The sequence below is a fragment of the Neltuma alba genome, unplaced genomic scaffold (genome assembly GCF_004799145.2).
Source record: "Neltuma alba isolate B1F8T4 unplaced genomic scaffold, ASM479914v2 tig00011521_pilon, whole genome shotgun sequence".
In the NCBI taxonomy this organism is placed as follows: domain Eukaryota; kingdom Viridiplantae; phylum Streptophyta; class Magnoliopsida; order Fabales; family Fabaceae; genus Neltuma; species Neltuma alba.
This window is the reverse complement of record NW_021636188.1, coordinates 95,801-118,294: the sequence shown is the minus strand read 5'-3', so window position 1 is coordinate 118,294 and position 22,494 is coordinate 95,801. Positions and strand designations below refer to the sequence as shown.

Sequence of the window (22,494 nt, the reverse complement as noted above, 5' to 3'; positions counted from 1 at the left end):
CTCACTAATGAAGTAAAGTATCACACAAACATTACACAAACACTTCTACAGGTTACAAGGCTCAACAGAAAAATATCATAGGCGTAAGCTATCTGTCAGAAATGCATTAAATATGAAGACAAGCATTGCAACTACCAACCAATATTAGAAATTCCCAAAATTTTCTAAAAAAATCATGTAAAATAGAATTAAGGGTCAAGGAACAGTGTTTGAGGCCCCAGAGAAATTATTGAAAGAAAAATAAATAAATATAGAATTTTTTATAATTTTAGGGATTTTTTGCTACACTGAATAGAGATAACCAAAGCTAATTATTTGAAATATTTAGAGGCCTTAATAATTTTGGAACCAAAAATGGGAAACCTTCTTAGAGGATTATCATAATTTATAAAATTATTCCTAACTTCAAATGATGAGGAGGTTAGCTTTAGTAATATTTAAAGTGGAATTATTGTTAGTAGAATGCTGATTTCACTAGAAATAAAATTTAGAGAATTCTAGAATGAACTAAATTCTAAGAAAAATCATGAAACTTTCCTCTACTGAGAGAAGGTTAATGTTGCGCTGGTAAAGTTAGACAGGATAGAGGAAAAATTCATCTGGTACTGTACCGGTACTTAGTGCAATGTGAAGATATTCAGGGAAGTGTATTTTTCTGCAAGTTTTTCCAGCCTAATAGGCCCATATATCATGCCTAAAATGGCCCATTTAGAGGGAAAATATTTAAATAAAAAATAAAAATAAAATGGCTTTTCTAGAAGGTGGTTAAGATTAAGCTAATTAATTTTGACATGACATAAGCATGTGACATCATCACCATAACATCATATAGACAAGTGGCAAGATCATATTCTTGACCATAGGATTTTTCCACCTATTTTCATTTTATTTTTATTATTTTTGGAAGAATTTTGGAGGGTTAGAATTTGTCCACCTAACCCTTGTAATTTTGTTAAAATTCAAGGGCAAAAAGTTAAGTGAATTGCTATAAATACTCCCTCCCTCACTCAGTCACAATTTTCGGCCAAGAGGAAACCATAAGGGAGACCTTGTTGCTCTTGAATTTAAGAAAGAAAAAAGCCAATCTAGAGAGAGAAAGACCACTCAAGCTTAAGGAATCATCAAGGTAAGCTTCTATGCTTCTTGTGATTTTATAGAGGGTAATTTTTATGGTGTTTTTATGTTGATTGGATGGCCATTTTCTTAAAAGGAAATGCTGCCAAAATTTCAAAAAAATGGATAAAAATAGCCAAGAAATTGAAACATGGATTAGACACTTAAAAAGGATAGGAATTGATTGGTTATGCTTGAGTTCTGGAAAGAAAATCTAACCCCTAAACCCATGTAATGTTACGACCAAGAAGAAAAATAGGAGTTAGTGTTGGATTCAATTTAATTTGATGCTTCCAATGTGTTTAAATGATGAAATGGTGTAGGAAAACACCAAGAAAGGAAGCTTGGAAGCCTTAAAATTGAAAGTGAAAATTTTGCAATTAGATCCCTAATGTTTCAGCCAAATGAAGATCAATATAGAGGAATTGGATTTTCATAAATCTAAGTTGATATTTGAATTCTATATGAAAAATCATGTATGAATGGCCCAAGGGAATTAAGGAATCAAAGTTAGAAATAATAACCCAAAAAATCAAGTAAAAAAAGATGAAGGGTTATTATGATGAATAGAATAATAATGTGTGATACCCTATTGTGTTAGCAATAGGTTTTGCATCAAAAGAAAGGAAAAATTTTCTAAGCGAAAGAGCTTGAAGACAAGGAAAAAGCTTAAGAGAGGTCGCTAGCATTTACTATTTAAATGTTATCCACATTGTATTTATTGCTACATGTTATGCTATGTTGCTATGCCATAATATGAAAGAGATTATGATGTTATGTGATGTATAACTCCATATATGTCATGCCTTGGCTTATGCAATGTTGAGTGCTATGAATGAGAAGAATGTTATTTCCTTTTCATACTACTACAAAAAAGACATTTAGCGGCGGTTAAAATGAGCTTTTTGCAATGGTTTTGAGATCAACGTCTATGCCATCGATGTAAAATATAGAGGATTTTATGGCGGTTTAAGAACCGCTGTGGTATGTGACTTTCACAGCAGTTATATAAATAACCACTGTGAATTTTTTTGTGTGTTTATATTTCATCATATTGATCATGATGGAACGGGTGAATAAAACCCCAAAGGAAATGTTTGAGAATCAATCAACCAATAACCTGTCACGAATTAAAAGCATTTTGATAAAGCGAATGTAGATTCTTTCTTGCCATAATAGCACCACTTAGCTTCTTCTTTAACCACCAGATCGTAGGCACTAAGATTTAATAAAGGTAAAACCAAAGACTCAGATCTGATAAAATTCATAAATTTCATGCTGTTAAACTCTGAACTACAAAATGAAGGAGAAAGAAATCAAATCTACTCAAGGTTTCAAATATTAAAGTATGTTTAAGTAGGGAAGAGGAACAAAAATCAGACCTATTTAAACTCAGAATAAACATCATATGTTTAACACACAAAAAACAACTGAACCACAAAAACTATGAAACTCATAGAAAGAATGGAGAAAAAATGGTGAAAACCTCATAAATAAGAATGAAGAGGATAAGGCGATGGTGAAGGCAATAGCGACAGGTGATGGAAGAACATGGCAGAGATGATAGAAGCAAAGGATAAACATCGGCAAAGGTAGGAGGAGGGAGAAAATTGAGTAGGAACGATAATGGAGGATTATGAGTTCCGACTCTGAAAAGTGAAAACTATCACATGATAGATATGGTTTTAAAATTCTGATAGCTTTTTAAAGCGATTATTTAAAAAAACACCACCGTAAAAAGTATTTTTTTATAGCGGTTATTTAAAAAACCAGCGTAAAAAAAACTTTTCACGGTGGTGTTCTGGATAGCCGTGGCGAAAAGTAAAATTTACTTCCCTATAATTACAAAAATACCACCGTTATATTTTTTACAGTGTTTTTTCTAATGACTGCCGTAAATTAGTGTTGTGAAAGCTCTTTTTTGTAGTAGTGTGGCATGTAAATGAAGTTTAAAGCATATGATAGCTAGTGCATGTGGCAAGTAACACTTTGCTTGAGTGTAACATTGTAAACGTGGTGCTATGCTACCAAGATTCCTATGAATCTTACCCCTCCCATATTCCAATACACCCTAGGGCTTGCAACAAACAAAGAGAAAAGGCTAGGAGGTGATCAATGCTTGAAGGAATGGTTAATGTTATGAAACTTTATATGAATTGACCTTTTCTTGGAATTATGTAGATATTTGTAAATTAATCTTTTTGGACAACCCTATGCTATATTTTGAATCAATTTTATGCCAAAGTATGCTAATATATCCAATTATATGGATGAATGGATGGTATGGCTAGCTAGAACTTAAGTATGAAGAGGCAAAGTAATCAAGGGATAAAAGTCAATGTTTGGGATCAAACTTTAACCAACGTGATTTTGACCAATCGAATGAGTTAGGTCACAAAATTTTACATAAAAATAGATCTTTCTTTTCTCTTTAAAATGAGTGGTAACATGCCTGAAATGAATATTTATACAAGAAGTTATACCTATCCAAATTTAGGCAAAAATACTGAAAAATTAAAAAATAACCAAATAAATGGTACTTTTTGAAAATTAATATGGGCTTGAATTTGAAGAAAATTCATCCAGAAACAGTTTTTTTTCAAAAGATAATTCAAAGAGCTTCCAATAGAACTTGGAATCACTCAATTTTAATTTTTCTAAAATTAATTATGATTTTTTAAAGTTTAGCCAAATTATGACTTGCTGTGAGTAGTGACCTGAGTACAAAATTTTTCAAGTTTAAATTTTTTCAAAATTTTGGCCATCAAATGTGATTCTAGTTGCTTCTAATTGGTTAGTTATTTGGTATAAAATGAAAATGTTGCATGCCTAACCCTCCATCTCCTCATCGTCCTCCTCATCCCCGATTCCCTGCCCCCTCATCATCATCCCCATCATGACTAGCCAAGGCGGTATTACCACCATCTCGCATTTTGATGTTGAGATCAAAATCCTCATCAATCTCATTATCCCTTGATACTAATAAGCAGCTCCTACTCCTCCTGGGGCTCCTCAAATGGCCCTGGTCGATCAAGATGCTGCGGGGTCTTGTAGGTTTAATTAGATCCTTAATGTGTTGACAAGCCATTCCAATAAACTTAAACAACATAATAAACAAAAAAAATTATATCAAATTATCAACAAATAATTTTACTCATTTAATAAAATAATAAAATAAATAATTATATTTTTAAAAGATGAATAATTTAAAACATAAAGCAAATTAAATTCATCAAGTTTAAAATAAACAATTGTATTAATTAACCAATAATGAAATTATAATAATATTAAAAACAATTATATAAACATCCAAATTCAAATATAAATAAATAAACAAATTATTAAAGAATGAGTTACATTAATGAACAATTAAAAAGGATATTAAAAAAAACTCATAAAAAAAAAGGATATTAAAAAAAATTATATGAATATAAAAAATTTAAATAATATATTCATTTTTACTTGCACCTAGGTAGCTGAGTATGGATCTGGAGTTTCAATCGGATCTGGAGCTAGATCTGGATCTGGATTGCAAATGAACAAGAAAAAATTGGTAGAGTTCTGCCTCTGAAACACACCAAAAATAGTAAAATAAAGAGTGGGAGTATATATAGACATTCCAGTTGTAGTGGTTCTCTTTTCCACGTTAATTTGTAGCAATTGTCTTTTAACCACTACAAAACTGTGGCACGTGGTGGCTCAGCATCAAATAATATGATACTCTGTAGCGGTTTAGAAACAACCGCTACAAAGTAACATAGTCAGTTTGTATGGTTAGCGGGAGAACCGCAACAAACTGGACTAACAATTGACATTCTGGAACGCTTTGTCCCAAGTGATCACTACAAACAGCACGCTACCAACTTGGTGCCAGCTTTGCGTCATATGGCGCCAACTTGGCGCCATGTTTGTGGCGATTAATTCTAGGAAACCGTTACGAATGAACCACTATAAATGTGGCATGAAGCTGGCGCTAGGTTGGTAGTGGTTTTGTGGGCAAAAAACAACTACTAAATGCCACACAAACTTCATCTTGGTCAAAGGGCTGCCAAGTTGTAATGATCTAGTCAAAAACAGTTACAAACTTTGTAGCATTTTTTTTACCGCTACAAAGTGAGTGCTGCAAAAATGGTTTTTTTTTTCAGTGCTACTTTTATTTCAAAAATTTAAAAAATATATTTAATGTTGTTGAAGATCTAATGATTACTTTTTGTTTAGTGATTTACTACTCTTATGTAGTCAACATCAATACGAAAGTAGTTATCGGAACTTTAAATACAAAAGGATAGTCATTAGCTAGGAGTAAGGTTAATGTTGTCATTTCATAATATTTTAAAATTGTATAACAATATAAATGGTTTGATTTGAGATTTTGAAATCCACCCATCCTAATTTGTCCTTTAGCATTTTTTTAGGATATTTTAGTGTCTTATTCTCTTTTCTTATTTTAAAATATGAGTATCTACTGTATTTTAAACCTTTTTAACATTATAAAATCCTTTAATTAAATATAAAAACATATTATTAAAAAAAGGATACATCAACGCCACAAAATATCCATTATCGATATCTCTAGTTTCAAAGGGTTCCTTTGTTTTCCATAGATGTTTCGTACCCCAAAGAGGGATAGTTTTTTTCCAAAATTTTAATGATCAAGGATCTACGCCATATGGAGCACGCCATGTTTCATACTGCTCTTGGGTTATCACTAAAGTGGGAATCAAGTCTCCGTCAGCGTTATCATTCTCTCTTCCGCAGATGTCTTCGGATCAGTGTTATCACCCTTCCCAAAGAATTCCTTAAGCCCTTTAATGCATCCTCTCCTGGCATGTTCGAATTCATTGCTTCCTTTTGAATCAAAAGAACAATTTTTCGGAGTTGCATCAAGCAACTTATCTCTATGCGACAATCCCTTCTTTGTTTCACCAGAGGCATCCAGGTCCTCCATCATCTCTTCTGAGCTCCTCCTCGACTTCTTATTCCTATCTCTATCATCATCATCGTCCGCCATTGAGATACAACAAAATGTAAGAAAATATCAAAAAGATATTATGTTTTTTCTCCCAGAACATTTTTTATTTTTTATTTTTTTTTGGAACACAACAAAAAACACATTTTCAAAGAATTTTTTATCCAGAAAAAATTATTCTGAAAATAAAAAAATCAAAACGACCCCATATTGTCATAAATAAAATAAAAACCACGATGTGTGTTTGTTCGTTTCAATAGCTTCTTATTTAATTCGGTGCGTCATCCGCCAGTCAACTTAAAAAAAAAAAAAAGGAAAGAAAAGAAGAAGGAAGAAGAGAAATCCGGCTTTGCTTCCAACATTTGCGTGCGTGTATTGCTGTAAGATATTGACGATAGGCCATCACTTTCTATCCTCATCACCATCCACTCATACAAAAACACATTCATAGCAAAATATCAGACGCCATGGATTCTGCTGCGAGCAATCCAATACTCACTTTGACTAATTCGCTACGCTTTATCTTCTTCTGTGTTATCATCTTCTTCTTCTTCGTCCCTGCGAAGCCTGACCCCTCTTCATCATCATCATCATCATCATCATCAAGAAGCTGGTTTAATGCAGAAGCAGAAGCAGAAGAAGCTGTGGGTTATGGGTACAGCATTGCAAGTGTGAGCACCGACGTGTCGCGAAGATCTCTGAGCGCTATTCTTCATCTCATCAAGCCATCCGCTGTTTATGGACCTGACATTCCTTTCCTCTCCCTTACCGCCAGGTAACCTCACTAAATGAAACCAAACCGTGGTTTGGAAAAATGATTCTGGAGAATAGATTCTGGAAAAAATAGATTCTGTGAAGAATAGATTTTGTAAAAAAGTGATTCTGAGAAGTGAGAGTGTTTGGATAGTTGTTATCAGAAGCACTTTTTATATATACAAATTACTAAAAAAAAGACATAAGTTAATATGATAATTACAGAAAAATAGATTTTATGATATATTTTAATTTGAAGAAATAAAATTGTTAATAATATGTTTTTTACCAACATAATTAATAATACATAAGATAATATAATTAATAAATAATTAATGTCTATATATATTTATAAAATAAGATTAAATATATTTATAAAAAAATATGTTTATAAAAAAAATAACAAGATACATATCATATAGGCCCACACACTCTCCCTTTTTTCTCCAAAAGCAAAAAAATTTTGTTTTTTCCAAAACCATGGTTTTGGAATCAAAACCATGGTTTTGACCCAAAACCATGGTTTTGGTTTTTGGAGAGGCTGTTTGGGTAGCATTTTCCCCAAATCATGGTTTAGGTCCCCAAACCATGGTTTGGGGTGCTATCCAAACAGAGCCTAAATCAACTCCCAGATACCAACAATATTGTTTTTCTTTTTCTTTATATAGATTAATACGTGTAAATCCTCAAAATTATTTCCTCCCTTATTTTTTACTAAATTCATACACATTACTCCGGTTTTTATTATAAGTCACTTGTAACTCATTCTCAAGTAGTATGAATATATTAAATTGATAAAAAATTTTAAATTTGTTTTTATTGAAGTTTTTTTTCTCTTTGTTCGCTTAAAAAAAGTTTTTTCTCTTTATATGTTTACAAATCATTCCCACATATGTTTTCGTAGTATTAAAAAAAAAAATCATTCCCACATCTATCTTCTCTGTCTCTTTTTTCTGCAAGAATTAAATAAGAATAAAATTAGAAAACAATCATTAAATAACCAACAAGTGACTTATATTTACGATAATAAATTTTCTTAGACATGACTTCTAATAAAGATAAGAGTTATATATAAATATATATATATATATATATTAGTTACATTGTATGAAGTTTAGGTCTACAGGATAAAATTTTTGAATTATGTAATAAATGGTATAAAAGTGTAAACAAATGAAATAATCGTAAATGACTTATTAATTATTAATTTGTTATGTGGTATTAAAAATATTTTTATTTAATTATTTAAATGTGTTTATTTTATTTATTATTTTTTTCTTTAACAACGTCATGATATTTTTTAATTACAATTTTTTTATTTTTTAATTTCTAAAACTTATATATGGAAAATTCTTTTGTGGAAAAATCTCACAAAAATAACATGAAAATTACTAAATCTCTAATAAAAAATTCCTACAAAAATATGTTATATCCAAGTCAAGTGTATTCAATATATATTAAAATGAAGGAAAAAAAACTTGATTTGTAACGTAGTGATTTTAAAGTTCTTTTTGTGAAATTTTTCTTCTTTTATAGTCGAGTTTTTCAATGTCCATAGCTTTTCAAGATCAACTAATGTTTTCAAATTAGCTTTTGATATAAGAGTCCAATTCTAGTCCGGGGAAACTTCATTAAACCTCCAATTTACAGCTCTTCCCCCCCCCCCCAATTTCAACCATCATTGGCTGATAAAGCTTTGGCAACGGAGAATGATTTGCAACTATAATTAGCAAATTTATAGTGGCACATAATGAAGTTTACAGATCCTACTACTTGGGAGCAGTCACTAGACCTCCGATGGCTGGTGAGAATTTTATTTTTTAATAGGAGAAACAAAGAGTCAAGAGAATCAATGACTTTTCACTCACAAAATTTAATTCCTAGCCTTTGGGATACGGTGAAATTATAAAAAAATTTCGGAACGCATGGAAATTAATTGGCAACAGTGGGGTGCAGTGAAATTGTCACTTCTAATTATTGTTAGCTTAGTCTTTCCATCTCCAAACTTAATTAAATTAAAGTCGAAGCAAGGGATAAAGATAGAAAAATGATCAAATTTTGGGGCGCAGAGTGAAATGGAGCACATGTTACATCCCACTTAGGTCATAAGACTTGTTACATCATCATCAAGATTATCAACCAATCAATATGTGCTAGCTAAGATAAGAATGTATGCATGACTGACACAAATTCTCTTCATTTTTGCAAAAACTAAACCAACATGAAAGATACTATGAGTGAAAATGCAAAAATATCGATAAGGTATTTCGTGGACAACTGCTAACATTATTAACTCTCTTTTTTTGTTTTTTTGTTTTTTGCCACATTTTAACTCATTGTTAACTAGGCATGACGTATGTTAAGTAAGGACTGTGGCTCCCACATACTATATCTCGGTTAGTGGTTCTGCCAATTTGAATGAATTTAAATAAAAGTTTAATATAATGTTTAGTACTTTGTTCTTATTTTAATTTTGATCTTTATAATTTTAAATCTTGATTTATTCCGTTTACAATTTTAGTCCATACAGTTTAATAAGGAACTAGACAGTGTTAAGTTCCTTGACGTGCCACTCATACCATTTATTTTGCTAATATGACTTGATGACTGGGCGAGCTGATTGGGCATTGGATTTTTTTTTCCTCGAAAAAAGAAAAAGGCCGTCATCTTCTTCGCATAATAGGGGGCGTTCTCATTGAGCTTTTAATTGAAGATTTTTGTACTTTTTTTTTTAGAGTTTATAAGTGATATTGTGTTATAGGGTGGTACTTTATACATATGTTTGCCCTTATAATCCCATTTACGTATAAGAGACTTACAATCTTCACTTAAAAAATTAACGTGCAAATTTGCTTCAAAAAATTTAAAATCACAACAATATTACTTATACTATTAAAAAACTAATGTTGATTATTAAAATAGTAATGTTGGTCATTAACATTTTTAACGGTAGGAGGTACAATTGTTACCATTAACGTTCGGGACAAATTTGGATCCAAAAATCTTCCATATGCCCAGCACTCCTAAGTTAAAACTTCTAAAACAAATTTGTACCTTAACTCTTACTTAACAGACATCATGCCTAGTTTTTGGGAAAGATCGTATGGATTTTTGAGAGTTAAAGGAAATTTTCTTCACAATACTTGAGTTAAGAATGTTAGCAACTCTTCACAAAAATACTTTCAAGCTATTTTTGCACTTTATTTGATTAGTTTTTGAATCTATTGAACAAGTTCAAAAAAAATTTTCATTTTAATTTAAGAGCTATGGTAAGTCATCTAAAGTTATTATTTGGGAAAATCACAAAAAAAAACCGTAAAAATTACAAAATTGCAAATCAAGTATTTTGTCAAAGATGTGTTGTCATTTACAATCTACTCCTCCAGTCTTTAATATAGAACCTAATTATTGAGTTGATCTTGGTCCTAAATATAAGACTTATTTATCACAGCTATCAATTTTTCCTAAATTACCCCTATTAATACTCTCTTAACCATAATTAAATAGGAAAATGATGGAGGATATTAAAGAAGATGATTATAGTGTTTTAGAAAAAATATATCATATTTTTTATAATGAACTAGCTTACCTAACTTCCTTAATCTAATTAAATTAGTTAAATAGGTCTTATATTAAAGGAGGAGTAATTGTTATCAACATCTGTGAAAGTGTTGATTTTATAATTTTCACTATCCTTTTTTGTGATTTTCTCTTATTATTTTACCTTTCCCTTAATGCTTTAAAAGTTAGGGTAAAAAAAAAAAGGTATAAAAATGCCATAAAATTTGTTGAAATCCTAGTGTAGAGTCTCATAGCCTTTTATTACACTCCCACCATCCCTTTTCATAAATGACAATTATCATTTCTGCATTGTCTTATTTATAAGAAATATTTGCAAAATATTTTAAAGTTTTTTTGGCTAGTTATCTATTTTGCCCCATTAATTACTTATTTTAATATTGAATATATTTATCATTTCATTTCTCGAAGCGTTATTCATTCATTTTTTTCTCTTATACTCTTTCTCCCAAAAATAAGAGTATTTTTCAGGAAAAAAACTCATAATTTTTATATATTTATTTTGACAAATTTTAACTAACTTTTTGATCTATGTAATTTGATTAAATGTTTCATATAAAAAGGGCAGAGAGAGTAAGTAAATTTTAGAATAAATTTATGAAAATGCCTCTTAATTTTAAAAGTTCACTTAAAGGACCCCCAAAGCTTCAATACTTTAATAATTTTAAGTAATTTCATTGTATTTTTAAATATTGTGCGTGATCTTAGAAAAATTCTTCCTAAAATAGTAAAATGTCCTTTAATATTTTCCAAAATATTTTCTGTTTAATATTAAAATGGGAAAAATGTCATTTCAATTTAATTTTTTTTTCTTTATAAGATGTCTATCCAATGATCAGTAAAATGTTTAACGTTATCCTACTTTATTTAAAGACATTTTTGTTTAAATTTAAATTATAAGTTAATTTCCAATAATGTAAAAATTTATAGAATAATTTAATATTTGATAGTTTTTAGGTTTTATGATTTTTTTATTTTTAATTCAAAATAAATAAATATAATCACCAAAAAGTCTTATATGAATAACAAATTATAGTACATAAAATGACAACAAATTCATGTATGTTGTTTACTTAACATTAAACATTTTAGCAATTACATATATTTTTTGAGATCTTATAATGATTTTTCCAGAATTAATTATTAAGTAAATTTCGCATTTTAAATATTTTTATATATTTTTATAATCGTCATCTATTCAAATTGTGCTGATTATTTTTTTTAAATTTTAACTTATTTTTTAAAATAATAAAAAATCGCTTTTTAAGTACTATAAAAAGTTAAGCATACATTATAAAAATTTCTCAAGTATTTTTTCAAAGGAAGTTATATATTTATATATGAAAAAATACAAAGAAATGCGCCTTGGTTGGTTAAAAAACGAATAACAATCATCGGCATTATTTTTGGGCTGTTAGAAGAACAACGGCTTTTGCTGGGTTTGCCTTTTAACGCATGCAATGCGATGATCTTGACTGTAGTTTCGAGAGCAGAGACTGGTTTAGAGTAAGAATCAGCGACGCAACAAAACAAAGATGGGAAATCCCACAACAAGTGATTTCTCGTCCTTCCTTTTCTCCTCACCGTTCCCTCTTTGCTCAAAATCTGCCTTCCCACCTCAATCAACATCGCTCACAATCACAACTCTCCTTGATTCATCCCAACTCAGATTTAATCTTCACCCTCCACAACACCACCCCTTTTGGATTCACGATCACTCGCAAATCCTCAAGCGACATCATCTTCGACACATCCCCAAACCCAGAAAATTCATCAACATTTCTCATCTTCAAAGACCAGTACCTTCAGCTCTCTTCCTCGTTACCCAAAAATGGGGCCTCTTTGTACGGTCTTGGAGAGCACACTAGAAGTTCCTTCAAGATCCAACCCAATCAGGTCCTTACATTGTGGAATGCTGACATCGCTAGCTCTAATCTCAATCAGAACCTTTATGGGTCCCACCCATTTTACATGGATGTTCGTTCTGATTCTGCTGATGGAAGAGTCAAGGCTGGGACCACTCATGGGGTTTTGCTACTCAACAGTAATGGAATGGACATAATCTATCATGGTGATCGTATCACTTACAAAGTTATCGGAGGGATTCTTGATCTTTACTTTTTCGCCGGACCCACGCCGGAGTTGGTGATGGAGCAGTACACAAAACTCATTGGCCGCCCTGTTCCAATGCCATATTGGTCCTTTGGTAAGTGATAGAACTATTATGATGATTTAGTTTTGTTTTTGCTTGATTACATGAACTTTTTAGTCATATTCTGCATGAAAATAGGTCTCTTCAAAAGTTGTTTTCTTCTGTATTAAACATGGTGCAACATTTTAAAGAATATTACTATTATATTATGCATTTGTTTTTTCTCCTAGTATCGTATTCTTGTTGAAGCCGATTAAGATTCACAGGTTTTTGAAATTATTGTACCTTCAGGTCAAAAAAAATTAGAGTACCTTAGTTATTGTACATCACATAAGGTAGAGGAAAGAAATATAGAAACTCTTAGGACATGAACCAGAAAAGTATGTATTTTATTTTCTTCCATATGGGGATCTGAGTAATATAGGCAAAGAAGATGGCAAGGCTATGTATTGTTTTCTCATGTCCCAGAAAGGATTTTGAAAGATGAATTGAAAGATACGCAATAAGCTGACATTTAGAGTTCACATTTGAATTAGGGTTGTCTGTCTATATATCATACTCTACTTTCTACGCTAATCCTCATTGTTTTGATATCTTTGGTGAAGGCTTTCATCAATGTCGCTATGGCTACAAGAATGTAGCTGAACTTGAGTATGTCGTTGCTAACTATGCAAAAGCAGGCATACCCCTGGAAGTAATGTGGACAGATATTGATTACATGGATGGCTATAAGGATTTTACACTTGATCCCATCAACTTTCCCCTAGATAAGATGAGAGAGTTTGTCAATGCTCTTCACCAGAATGGTCAAAGATATGTTCTAATTTTGGATCCAGGTACTTCCCTTTTAGCACTACAGATCTTCTCAGCAAAACATATTACTCTTTTCCCTTCTTTGTGGAAGTATGTTATATTAAAAATATAAGAAGTAGTTAGTTATAGTTAGTTAGTTCAGTTAGTTGATTTCAGGTAGTTTAATGATTCCGTACAGAATTAGCCGTTGGGAGCTAACCTATTTAAAGGGGTTCCTAAATCAATTGTATGTGTGATGTTTTGTTTTCAGTGAATATTCAATCCATTCAGTATTCTCAGTACCTCTCTCTCTCTCTCGTCTCTCTGTTTCTCCTACTCTTTCCCTCTCTTTCCTCTTCTTTTTCAAATATCATAACAATTGGTATCAGAGCATTCGATTCTCGGCCTACCCACTGCGACTCCACACCATATGCCAGAAACCAGAACAATGGTAAACAACAGAGCATTAGACGAACGCTTACAAGTGATCGAAGATCAACTGGGCTCCGTCTCGACGCTACAGGAAACGGTTAATGGAGTCACCGATCAACTTCAGGTTCTGGCGCGAAGCATGGAGGACGTCCGACAGCTGGTGGCAACCCAAAATGAAAATCGCGAGCAACCCAGAATCTTGAACCGAAACCAAGAAATGCGAAATCACGATGCGGCGCGACCTCGGCAGATGCAATTCACTCGAATGGATTTTCCGAAATTCTCTCGTCAAGATGTCGTCGCCTGGGTCTTGCGTTGTGAACGGTATTTTGAGTTGGATAATACACCCGAGGATGCGAAAGTGAAAATGGCGAGCTTACACCTCGATGAAGACGCGTTTCGATGGCATATTGCGTGCGAACGGCGATGGCGAGGAGCTCTGCCAGCCTGGGAAGATTACGTCGCAGAATTAAAGGATTGTTTCGGTCCTACGTATGAGTCTCCGATGGGCGACCTACTCCGTTTGCGACAACTGGGGACTCTGGCCGAATTTAACGCGGAGTTCGATCTTTGTTCTTCTAAATTTGACTTGGCCGAAGACTTGCTGGTTGATGCGTATCTTTCTTTGATACGGGAAGAAATATCTGGGCCCGTTAGAATGTTCAGGCCCAGAACAATCAGAGAGGCTAAAAGCCTTGCCCGGATGCAGGAGATAACCAATGACAGAATTAGAGAAAAGAAAACGGGGGAAAGGGGAACTAGATATGTAGCCCCTGGTTCATCAGTGTCGTCCATGTCTCTTGCAACATCAACCCCATACAAGAATGCATTGCTTAATGGCAGCACCCAGAAAAAAGATAAGCTTGCCATTACTGTCCAGAAGAACACAAACGGTGCCTTCAAGAACTTTACCAAGAATTCCAAGATTCTTACGGCTGAAGAAGAAGCTGAGCATAGGGCCAAGAACCTATGTTTCTACTGCCATGAGAAATTCTCAAGGGACCATAAGTGTCCTCAACGCCAAAAGATGCAGCTCCATTTCATTGAGCTGGAAGAACCAATGGAGACCAGTGGTTATGAGGAAAATGAACCAGAGGAAGATGATGATTCTATGCCACTTATATCCCTTCATGCAATTAAAGGGGTTGACAGTACGGATGCTATGAGGATTCAAGGATTTGTGGGCAAAAGGAGTATTCAAGTTTTAATTGATAATGGGAGTACTCATGATTTCCTAGATTTTACTCTTGCTCAAAAATTAGGATGGAAAGAAAGTGGTACTGATTTTTCTTTCGTTCAGGTTGCAGGAGGTAGAAGATTGAAGGTGCATGGGATTTGGCATGGTTTTAGATGGCGTATGCAGGGCATGGACTTTACATGTGATTTGAGAATCATAGAACTACAGACCTATGATATTGTTTTGGGTCTAAAATGGCTTAAAACTATTAAGAGTGCTTTCTGGGAGTATGAGACCCTCACTATGCATTTCTGGTACAATGGGCAGCTGTGTAAACTTCAAGCTACCCCTCCTAATTCAATGATGATAGTGCCACCTAAGAAGTTGGGATACAAGAAGGATCAAGAGCAGCAAATGTTCTTGATTCACTTGCTGCAACCTCAAGGACAGCACTTGCAGCAGTGCCTTTCAATTCAAGATGTAGTAGAAGGGGTCCCACAGGAAATACAAGGAGCTCTAAATGATTTTGCTGATCTGTTTGAGGAGCCAAAAGGTCTTCCTCCATTGAGAAAGGGTCATAATCACCCCATTGTTTTGCAGAAAGGAGCTGACCCTATAAGCTTAAAACCTTATAGATACCCTTCAGCCCAAAAGGATGTCATTGAAAAATTAGTTGGGGAATTGTTGCAAAATGGGGTTATACAAGATAGCTCCTCACCATTTTCAGCACCTATTGTTTTGGTTAAGAAAAAGGATGGCACATGGAGAATGTGCATTGACTATAGGGAGCTGAACAAGAAAACTATAAAAAATCAGTATCCCATCCCTCTCATTGAGGATTTACTTGATGAATTACAGGCTGCTAAGTGGTTCACTAAACTGGATCTAAGAGCTGGGTACCACCAAATCAGAATGGTACCTGAAGATGTAGAGAAAACTGCATTTAAAACTCATGCAGGGCATTATGAGTGGCTAGTAATGCCATTTGGACTGACTAATGCCCCTGCAACTTTTCAGGGAGCTATGAACAGTATTTTTAAACCATTTTTAAGAAAGTTTATTTTGGTTTTCTTTGATGATATACTGATTTATAGTTCTTCCTTGACAGATCATGTGGAGCACCTGATTCAAGCCTTCAAAATTCTTAGGGAACACCACCATTTTGTGAAGAAATCCAAGTGCACTTTTGCTACCAAGAATGTTGAGTACTTGGGACACATTATAAGCAATGGAAGAGTTTCTACTGACCCTAAAAAAATTCAAGCTGTTGCTGATTGGCCTATTCCTCAGTCTATTAAGCAACTAAGGGCTTTCCTAGGCTTGGCTGGCTATTATAGGCGATTTATTAAGGGGTATGGAGGGTTGGCTAAGCCCCTAACTCAACTTCTCAAGAAAAATGGGTTTAAGTGGGATGATTCTGCCACTACAGCCTTCAGCAAGCTGAAGAATGCCCTAGTTACAGCCCCTGTTCTTGCTCTACCAGATTTTTCTAAGCAATTTATTGTGGAAACCGATGCATGTGGCTTGGGCATAGGTGCTGTTCTTATGCAACAAGGCCAACCAATAGCTTTTTTCAGCAAAGCTTTGGCTCCCAAGCATCTAAATCTTTCTATCTATGAGAAGGAATTGCTGGCGGTGGTGCAAGCAGTGGAACATTGGCACCAATATCTAGAAAGAACCAGATTTGTAATCAGAACAGACCAGCAAAGCCTTAAATATTTGCTTGGACAGAAGCTAAAGACTCCTTTTCAAATGTATTGGATAGCTAAATTGATGGGGTATGATTATGAGATTCAGTACAAGAAGGGAAATGATAACTCAGTAGCTGATGCCTTGTCAAGACTACCTAGTTCACAGCTGTTACAGATGTCCCTTGACACTACTTCTCCAGAATTAATGAATCAGATTCAGGAAAGTTGGAAGAATGATGCTGATTTGGCTGCCATTATTTCTGAAATTGAGAGGAAGGGGTCTGCTCTTGGAAAATACACGTGGGATGGCACTTACTTAAGGAGGAAAGACAAACTTCCAGTGGGAAATGATGCTTCACTAAGGCAAAAATTATTGGAGTGGCTTCATGCTAGTCCACAAGGGGGTCATTCAAGAATTCAAGCCACCTATCAACGAGTTAAGGGACTGTTTTGGTGGAAACATCTGCATAGGGATGTGCAGGACTTTGTTAAGGGATGTGATACTTGTGCTCGCTGTAAATATGAGACTACTGCATCTCCAGGTTTATTGCAGCACCTACCTATCCCTAGCAAGGTTTGGGAAAGTGTTTCAATGGATTTCATTGAGGGTCTACCCAAATCTGGAAATAAGGAAGTTATTTGGGTTATAGTGGACAGAATGACTAAATATGCCCATTTTATTCCCCTCTCTCATCCCTATACAGCATCTACTCTTGCTCAATGTTTCCTAGATCAAGTGTATAAGTTACATGGAGCCCCGGTTGAAATCATAAGTGATAGGGATCCAATTTTCATCAGCAACTTTTGGAAGGAATTCCTTAAGGTCTTAAAGGTGGAACAAAAGCTAACATCGGCTTACCATCCTCAAAGTGATGGTCAAACAGAGGTCTTAAACAGGTGCTTAGAGGCCTACTTGCGTTGTATGTGTTGGGAAAGCCCTAAGGAGTGGAGCTCTTGGGTGTCTTTAGCAGAATGGTGGTACAACACTAATTTTCACACTTCTACTAAAATTACACCTCATGAGTTGTTGTATGGGCAGAAACCTCCAATATATGTTCCTTACATTCCTAGATCTGCTGTGGTTGAAGCTATTGACAGAAGTTTTGAAGCTAGGGAAAGAATGGTAGCTGTCCTAAAGCATCACCTACACAAGGCTGCTAATACTATGAAGCAAAGGGCAGACTTAAAGCGTTCAGATAGGGAGTTTCAAGAAGGCCAATGGGTTTTTCTTAAATTGCAACCTTATAGGCAGATTTCAGCTGCAACTAGAAGCTCTCAAAAGCTAGCTCCTAGATTCTTCGGTCCCTACAGAATTCTGAAGAAGGTTGGTGCTGTTGCTTACCGTCTGGAATTACCCTCTGAATCCAGAATTCATCCTACATTCCATGTCTCAATGCTTAAACTCTGTCCAGACCCAAGTGTTAAGCAGAGACATCCACCTATTGACTGGCCAGCAGTCCCTACCACTCTATATCCAGAAAAAATATTAAACAGGAGGGTTGGCAGAAAGAAAAGAAGGATTATTACAGAGGTTCTAGTCAAATGGAAGGGACTTCCTGATGAAGAGGCAACTTGGGTATCATTATTCAGTTTACAGAACCAATTCCCAGATTTCCAGTTATTGATCCTTGAGGGCAAGAATCTTTTGAAGGGGGGGGGGCATTGTTATATTAAAAATATAAGTAGTTAGTTATAGTTAGTTAGTTCAGTTAGTTGATTTCAGGTAGTTTAATGATTCCGTACAGAATTAGCCGTTGGGAGCTAACCTATTTAAAGGGGTTCCTAAATCAATTGTATGTGTGATGTTTTGTTTTCAGTGAATATTCAATCCATTCAGTATTCTCAGTACCTCTCTCTCTCGTCTCTCTGTTTCTCCTACTCTTTCCCTCTCTTTCCTCTTCTTTTTCAAATATCATAACAAAGTATTTGCACATTATTAATCTAAGGTAAATTTATGAACAGGTATAAGTACAAACAAGACATATGAAACCTTTATTAGAGGTTTGCAGGGTAATATCTACATAAAGCGTAATGGAATCAATTACTTGGGTGAAGTTTGGCCTGGACCAGTTTACTTCCCTGACTTCTTAAATCCACACAGTCAACCATTTTGGGATGGGGAAATCAAATTATTTCATAACCTTCTTCCTTTTGATGGCCTTTGGCTTGACATGAATGAGATATCCAATTTCATCACTTCACCTCCCTTTCCATTTTCTAACCTTGACAACCCTCCTTACAAGATAAACAATGCTGGAATCAGGAGACCCATAAATAATAAGACAATTCCAGCAACATGTTTGCATTATGGTAACATCACTGAGTATGATGCACACAACTTTTATGGACTCATGGAGTCCAAAGTAACAAACAAAGCCTTAATTGATGCAATTGGTAAAAGGCCATTCATTCTTAGTAGATCGACTTTTGTAAGCTCAGGCAAGTATACAGCCCACTGGACAGGAGATAATGCTGCTACATGGAATGATTTGGCATACTCAATACCAGCCATCTTAAATTTTGGAATCTATGGAATCCCAATGGTTGGAGCAGATATATGTGGTTTCTCAGGAAATACAAGTGAAGAACTTTGCAGGCGTTGGATCCAGGTAAAATTTCTAGGCTAAATTCATTTATTTTTCATCATTTTGTTATTCTATGAATGATATCTTATTCAAGTGACAGGAAATAGGGAGAAAAAAAAAATGAGAATGTCACTTCATTCATCTGCAGGAGTATGTTCTTTGTTATGGTATTTGGAAAAATTATTTTATTTGCCTCTGGCTCTTTCTTTTATATTTTGAGAGCAAAATGTGGTCATTTTTGAATGAATGGTTGTACTATTGAGTGTGTTGACATTTAATAGTCATATATCTGGATAATAAAGCTCCCTATTAATTCTACTCTACTGTTTCTCTTTCATTTTCATAGTAATTATCTGTATTTTTGAAGCCAAACTATTACATATCAAAAATTAAATTATGCTTTTGATCATCCAACTTTTGATCTTAAATCTTAAATCCTTTTTAAATTTCCACATGCAAGTACTATGAAGCTTCATTCTTTTGTCCTTGCGCAGTTAGGAGCCTTTTACCCCTTTGCAAGGGATCATTCAAGCAAAGATACAATTCATCAAGAGCTTTATATTTGGCCTTCAGTTGCTGCATCAGCTAGAAAAGTGCTTGGTCTTCGTTATCGCCTCCTCCCTTACTTCTACACATTAATGTATGAAGCACATGAAAAAGGGATCCCCATTTCGCGACCCCTTTTCTTTTCATTTTCAGAGGATGTCACTACTTATGATATAAGTTCACAATTTCTACTTGGCAAGGGGGTGATGGTTTCACCTGTGCTAAAGCCCGGAGCAATAACCATTGATGCTTATTTTCCCAGAGGAAGCTGGTTTGACCTCTTTAACAACTCAAACTCAGTGACTGTTGAGACAGGCATGAATGTAAGGCTTGATGCGCCACCAGATCACATAAATGTTCATGTTCGTGAGGGTAATATTTTAGCTTTGCAGGCTGAAGCCATTACAACAAAAGCTTCCCGTAAGATGCCATTCCAACTGCTGGTCGTTATTAGCAGCAGCGAAAATAGTTCTGGACAAGTATATTTGGATGATGGGGACACAGTGGACATGGGGGGAGAGAAAGGACAGTGGACACTTGTAAGATTTAATGGTGGATTATACAATAATAGCGTTTTTGTTGCATCTGAAGTTGCAAATGGGAAGTTTGCTCTTGATCAAGGGTGGATCATAAGTAAAGTAACTTTCTTAGGGATATCTAATGGAAAGAGTTTGAACAGAAAAAGCTGGAAAAACAAACAACTGAGCTTTTTGAAAGGAACAAATACCGAACAGGCAATTGTGAAGGGACAATTTGACAGTTCCAGCCAGTTTATTATCGTTGAAATTTCTGGATTGTCCCTTCTTATTGGAGAGGAATTTGAGTTGGAAGTTGTAGTTCCGTAAGAGGAAGTCTATTAAAACCATAGTATTATGTGGCTATTGTTGTGCATTTTCCCCATGTTTGAACCCAAATAATAATGCTCTGAATTTGTCTGATGATAAAGGTTGCTATCAGAATGGCCATGGAGCTTAAGCTATTTCCTATCCTCAAGTTTTTGTCCATCTAGTAGAGGTGGTCAATACCTGGTGTTTATCCTTACCTTCTATTTCTCCAGTTTAGCGTTGCCTTAAGGATTTGGTTTCATTGCCTTTTGGGCACTTGATTTTTTCATAACATCTCATATATATGGACATAGTGCTATAAAATACTTGACGATGATTTGCACCATGTTTGGGGCATTGTAAAAGGTTGGATGTGATGGCACGTATTGATGCCAAGTATGGTCATTTTATACACGAGAGGAATTTTCCTTTAATTTGAAAATGATTATTATACCCTTTTACAATGATTATTTCACAATGAAGAGTTATTAGATGTTAATGTGATCTAATTGCATCATACAATTCATGTAGCCGAATTGTTTTGCATGAGGCACTCTTGAAATGTTTTCATTCTTACAAAACTTGTCCACATGACACCACCAAAAAAGTGTTCAAAATGCTTGCTCACTGAAAATTAGCATGTACAATCACCTAAAACGTGATTTGCTAACTAATCACTTTTTTGGGCCCTGAACTGAGTTATTTTAGGCTCTGGCTACTTGTTTGAGCATTTATATCCCAAAAACAAAGTTAAAGCTAGATCTAGATATTTTATAGTATGGCAAGTTGCCTTATAACTTGTGGTAGCTAATACGACCAATTTCGATGCTTATCGAAGTATTAAGCACTATAATACTCATGAAATATGAACTCTTTAATATGGACGATTAAAATTTTGATGTTTAATATTTTTGTTTTTCAAAAAACCTTTTTCTTTTCATAGGCATATAATCCAAAATAAATATAATCTCTAGACTATAAGTTTTAAATTTAGACAATTAAAAATATATTCAAATGGTATAGATTTCACAGTAGCGATGAATATCATGGTGCTTATTACTGCGATGAAACTAGTTCCAGCAGGTAGAAGCATCTTTGTTTGTTTAATAATGAAGCTGCATCCCACACTCTACATTATCTTCACAATAGCACTTAGTATCCTAAAGTAACTTATGGTGTAATTTTGCCCTTAAACTATTCTTTAGAAACAATTTTATTCTCATACTTTTAAATAATGCAATTTTAACCTTGCCGTTAACTTGTAAAAGTCTATTAATGGACCCTGTGAATTTAGGGTTGCTCTAAAATATTTTTCAGTAGGTTCAGCATTTTAGAGTAATTTTTTGGTGCAATTTTTGTTCTTAAAGTATTTTCTGAGTTAATCTTTTTCAATCTTCTTCATATTTTTAACGCTCATCTTTCAAATTTCTACTACTTATCTTACACATTTTTAGTAATTAATATTTCAATTTGTTAGTAATCATCTAAAATATTTTTTAAACTTATCTTCCATGTTTTCAACCCTACTTTCTAATGATTTCAATAATGAAAATATGGAAGATAAGTATGGAAAACATTAAGTTAAATTTGCACCAAAAAATTACTTTAGAATGTTGAGTGATACAAAACAAATAATTTAGAATATTGGATACATTTTAACCTTAAATCGTGGGCCCCACTTAACTGGGTTTTTTAAAAGTAGTGGATGACGAGATTAAAATTGCACTAATTCTAAAAATATACTCCTAAAAAATACTTTAAGAACAAGATTACACTATAAATTACTTTATGATACAGAGTGCTATTGCAAAAATATTTTAGGGTGGCCAACCTTTATTCAAATAAGAAATTATACTTTGCTACATAATATTGATACTGGAA

At 33.9% G+C, this 22,494-nt stretch overlaps 1 protein-coding gene across 1 annotated transcript; it reads left to right on the top strand.

Annotated features, from left to right (window-relative positions):
• The first annotated feature begins 6,450 nt into the window (after positions 1-6,450).
• On the top strand, positions 6,451-21,050 carry LOC114714615 (alpha-glucosidase). The gene is made up of 5 exons (XM_028899362.1): positions 6,451-6,857; positions 11,896-12,620; positions 13,172-13,402; positions 18,621-19,267; positions 19,738-21,050. Exons 1-5 carry the CDS (start codon positions 6,550-6,552, stop codon positions 20,632-20,634), a joined length of 2,808 nt encoding a protein of 935 aa, XP_028755195.1. The 5' UTR covers positions 6,451-6,549; the 3' UTR covers positions 20,635-21,050.
• The last annotated feature ends 1,444 nt before the right edge of the window (positions 21,051-22,494 follow it).

Excerpts from the sequence above, each read along its gene's own strand:
- LOC114714615 (XM_028899362.1), top strand. The coding sequence starts at position 6,550 with ATGGATTCTGCTGCGAGCAATCCAATACTCACTTTGACTAATTCGCTA. Across the intron at positions 12,621-13,171 it reads AATGCCATATTGGTCCTTTG|GCTTTCATCAATGTCGCTAT; the intron begins GTAAGTGATAGA and ends TCTTTGGTGAAG. Across the intron at positions 19,268-19,737 it reads TTTGCAGGCGTTGGATCCAG|TTAGGAGCCTTTTACCCCTT; the intron begins GTAAAATTTCTA and ends GTCCTTGCGCAG.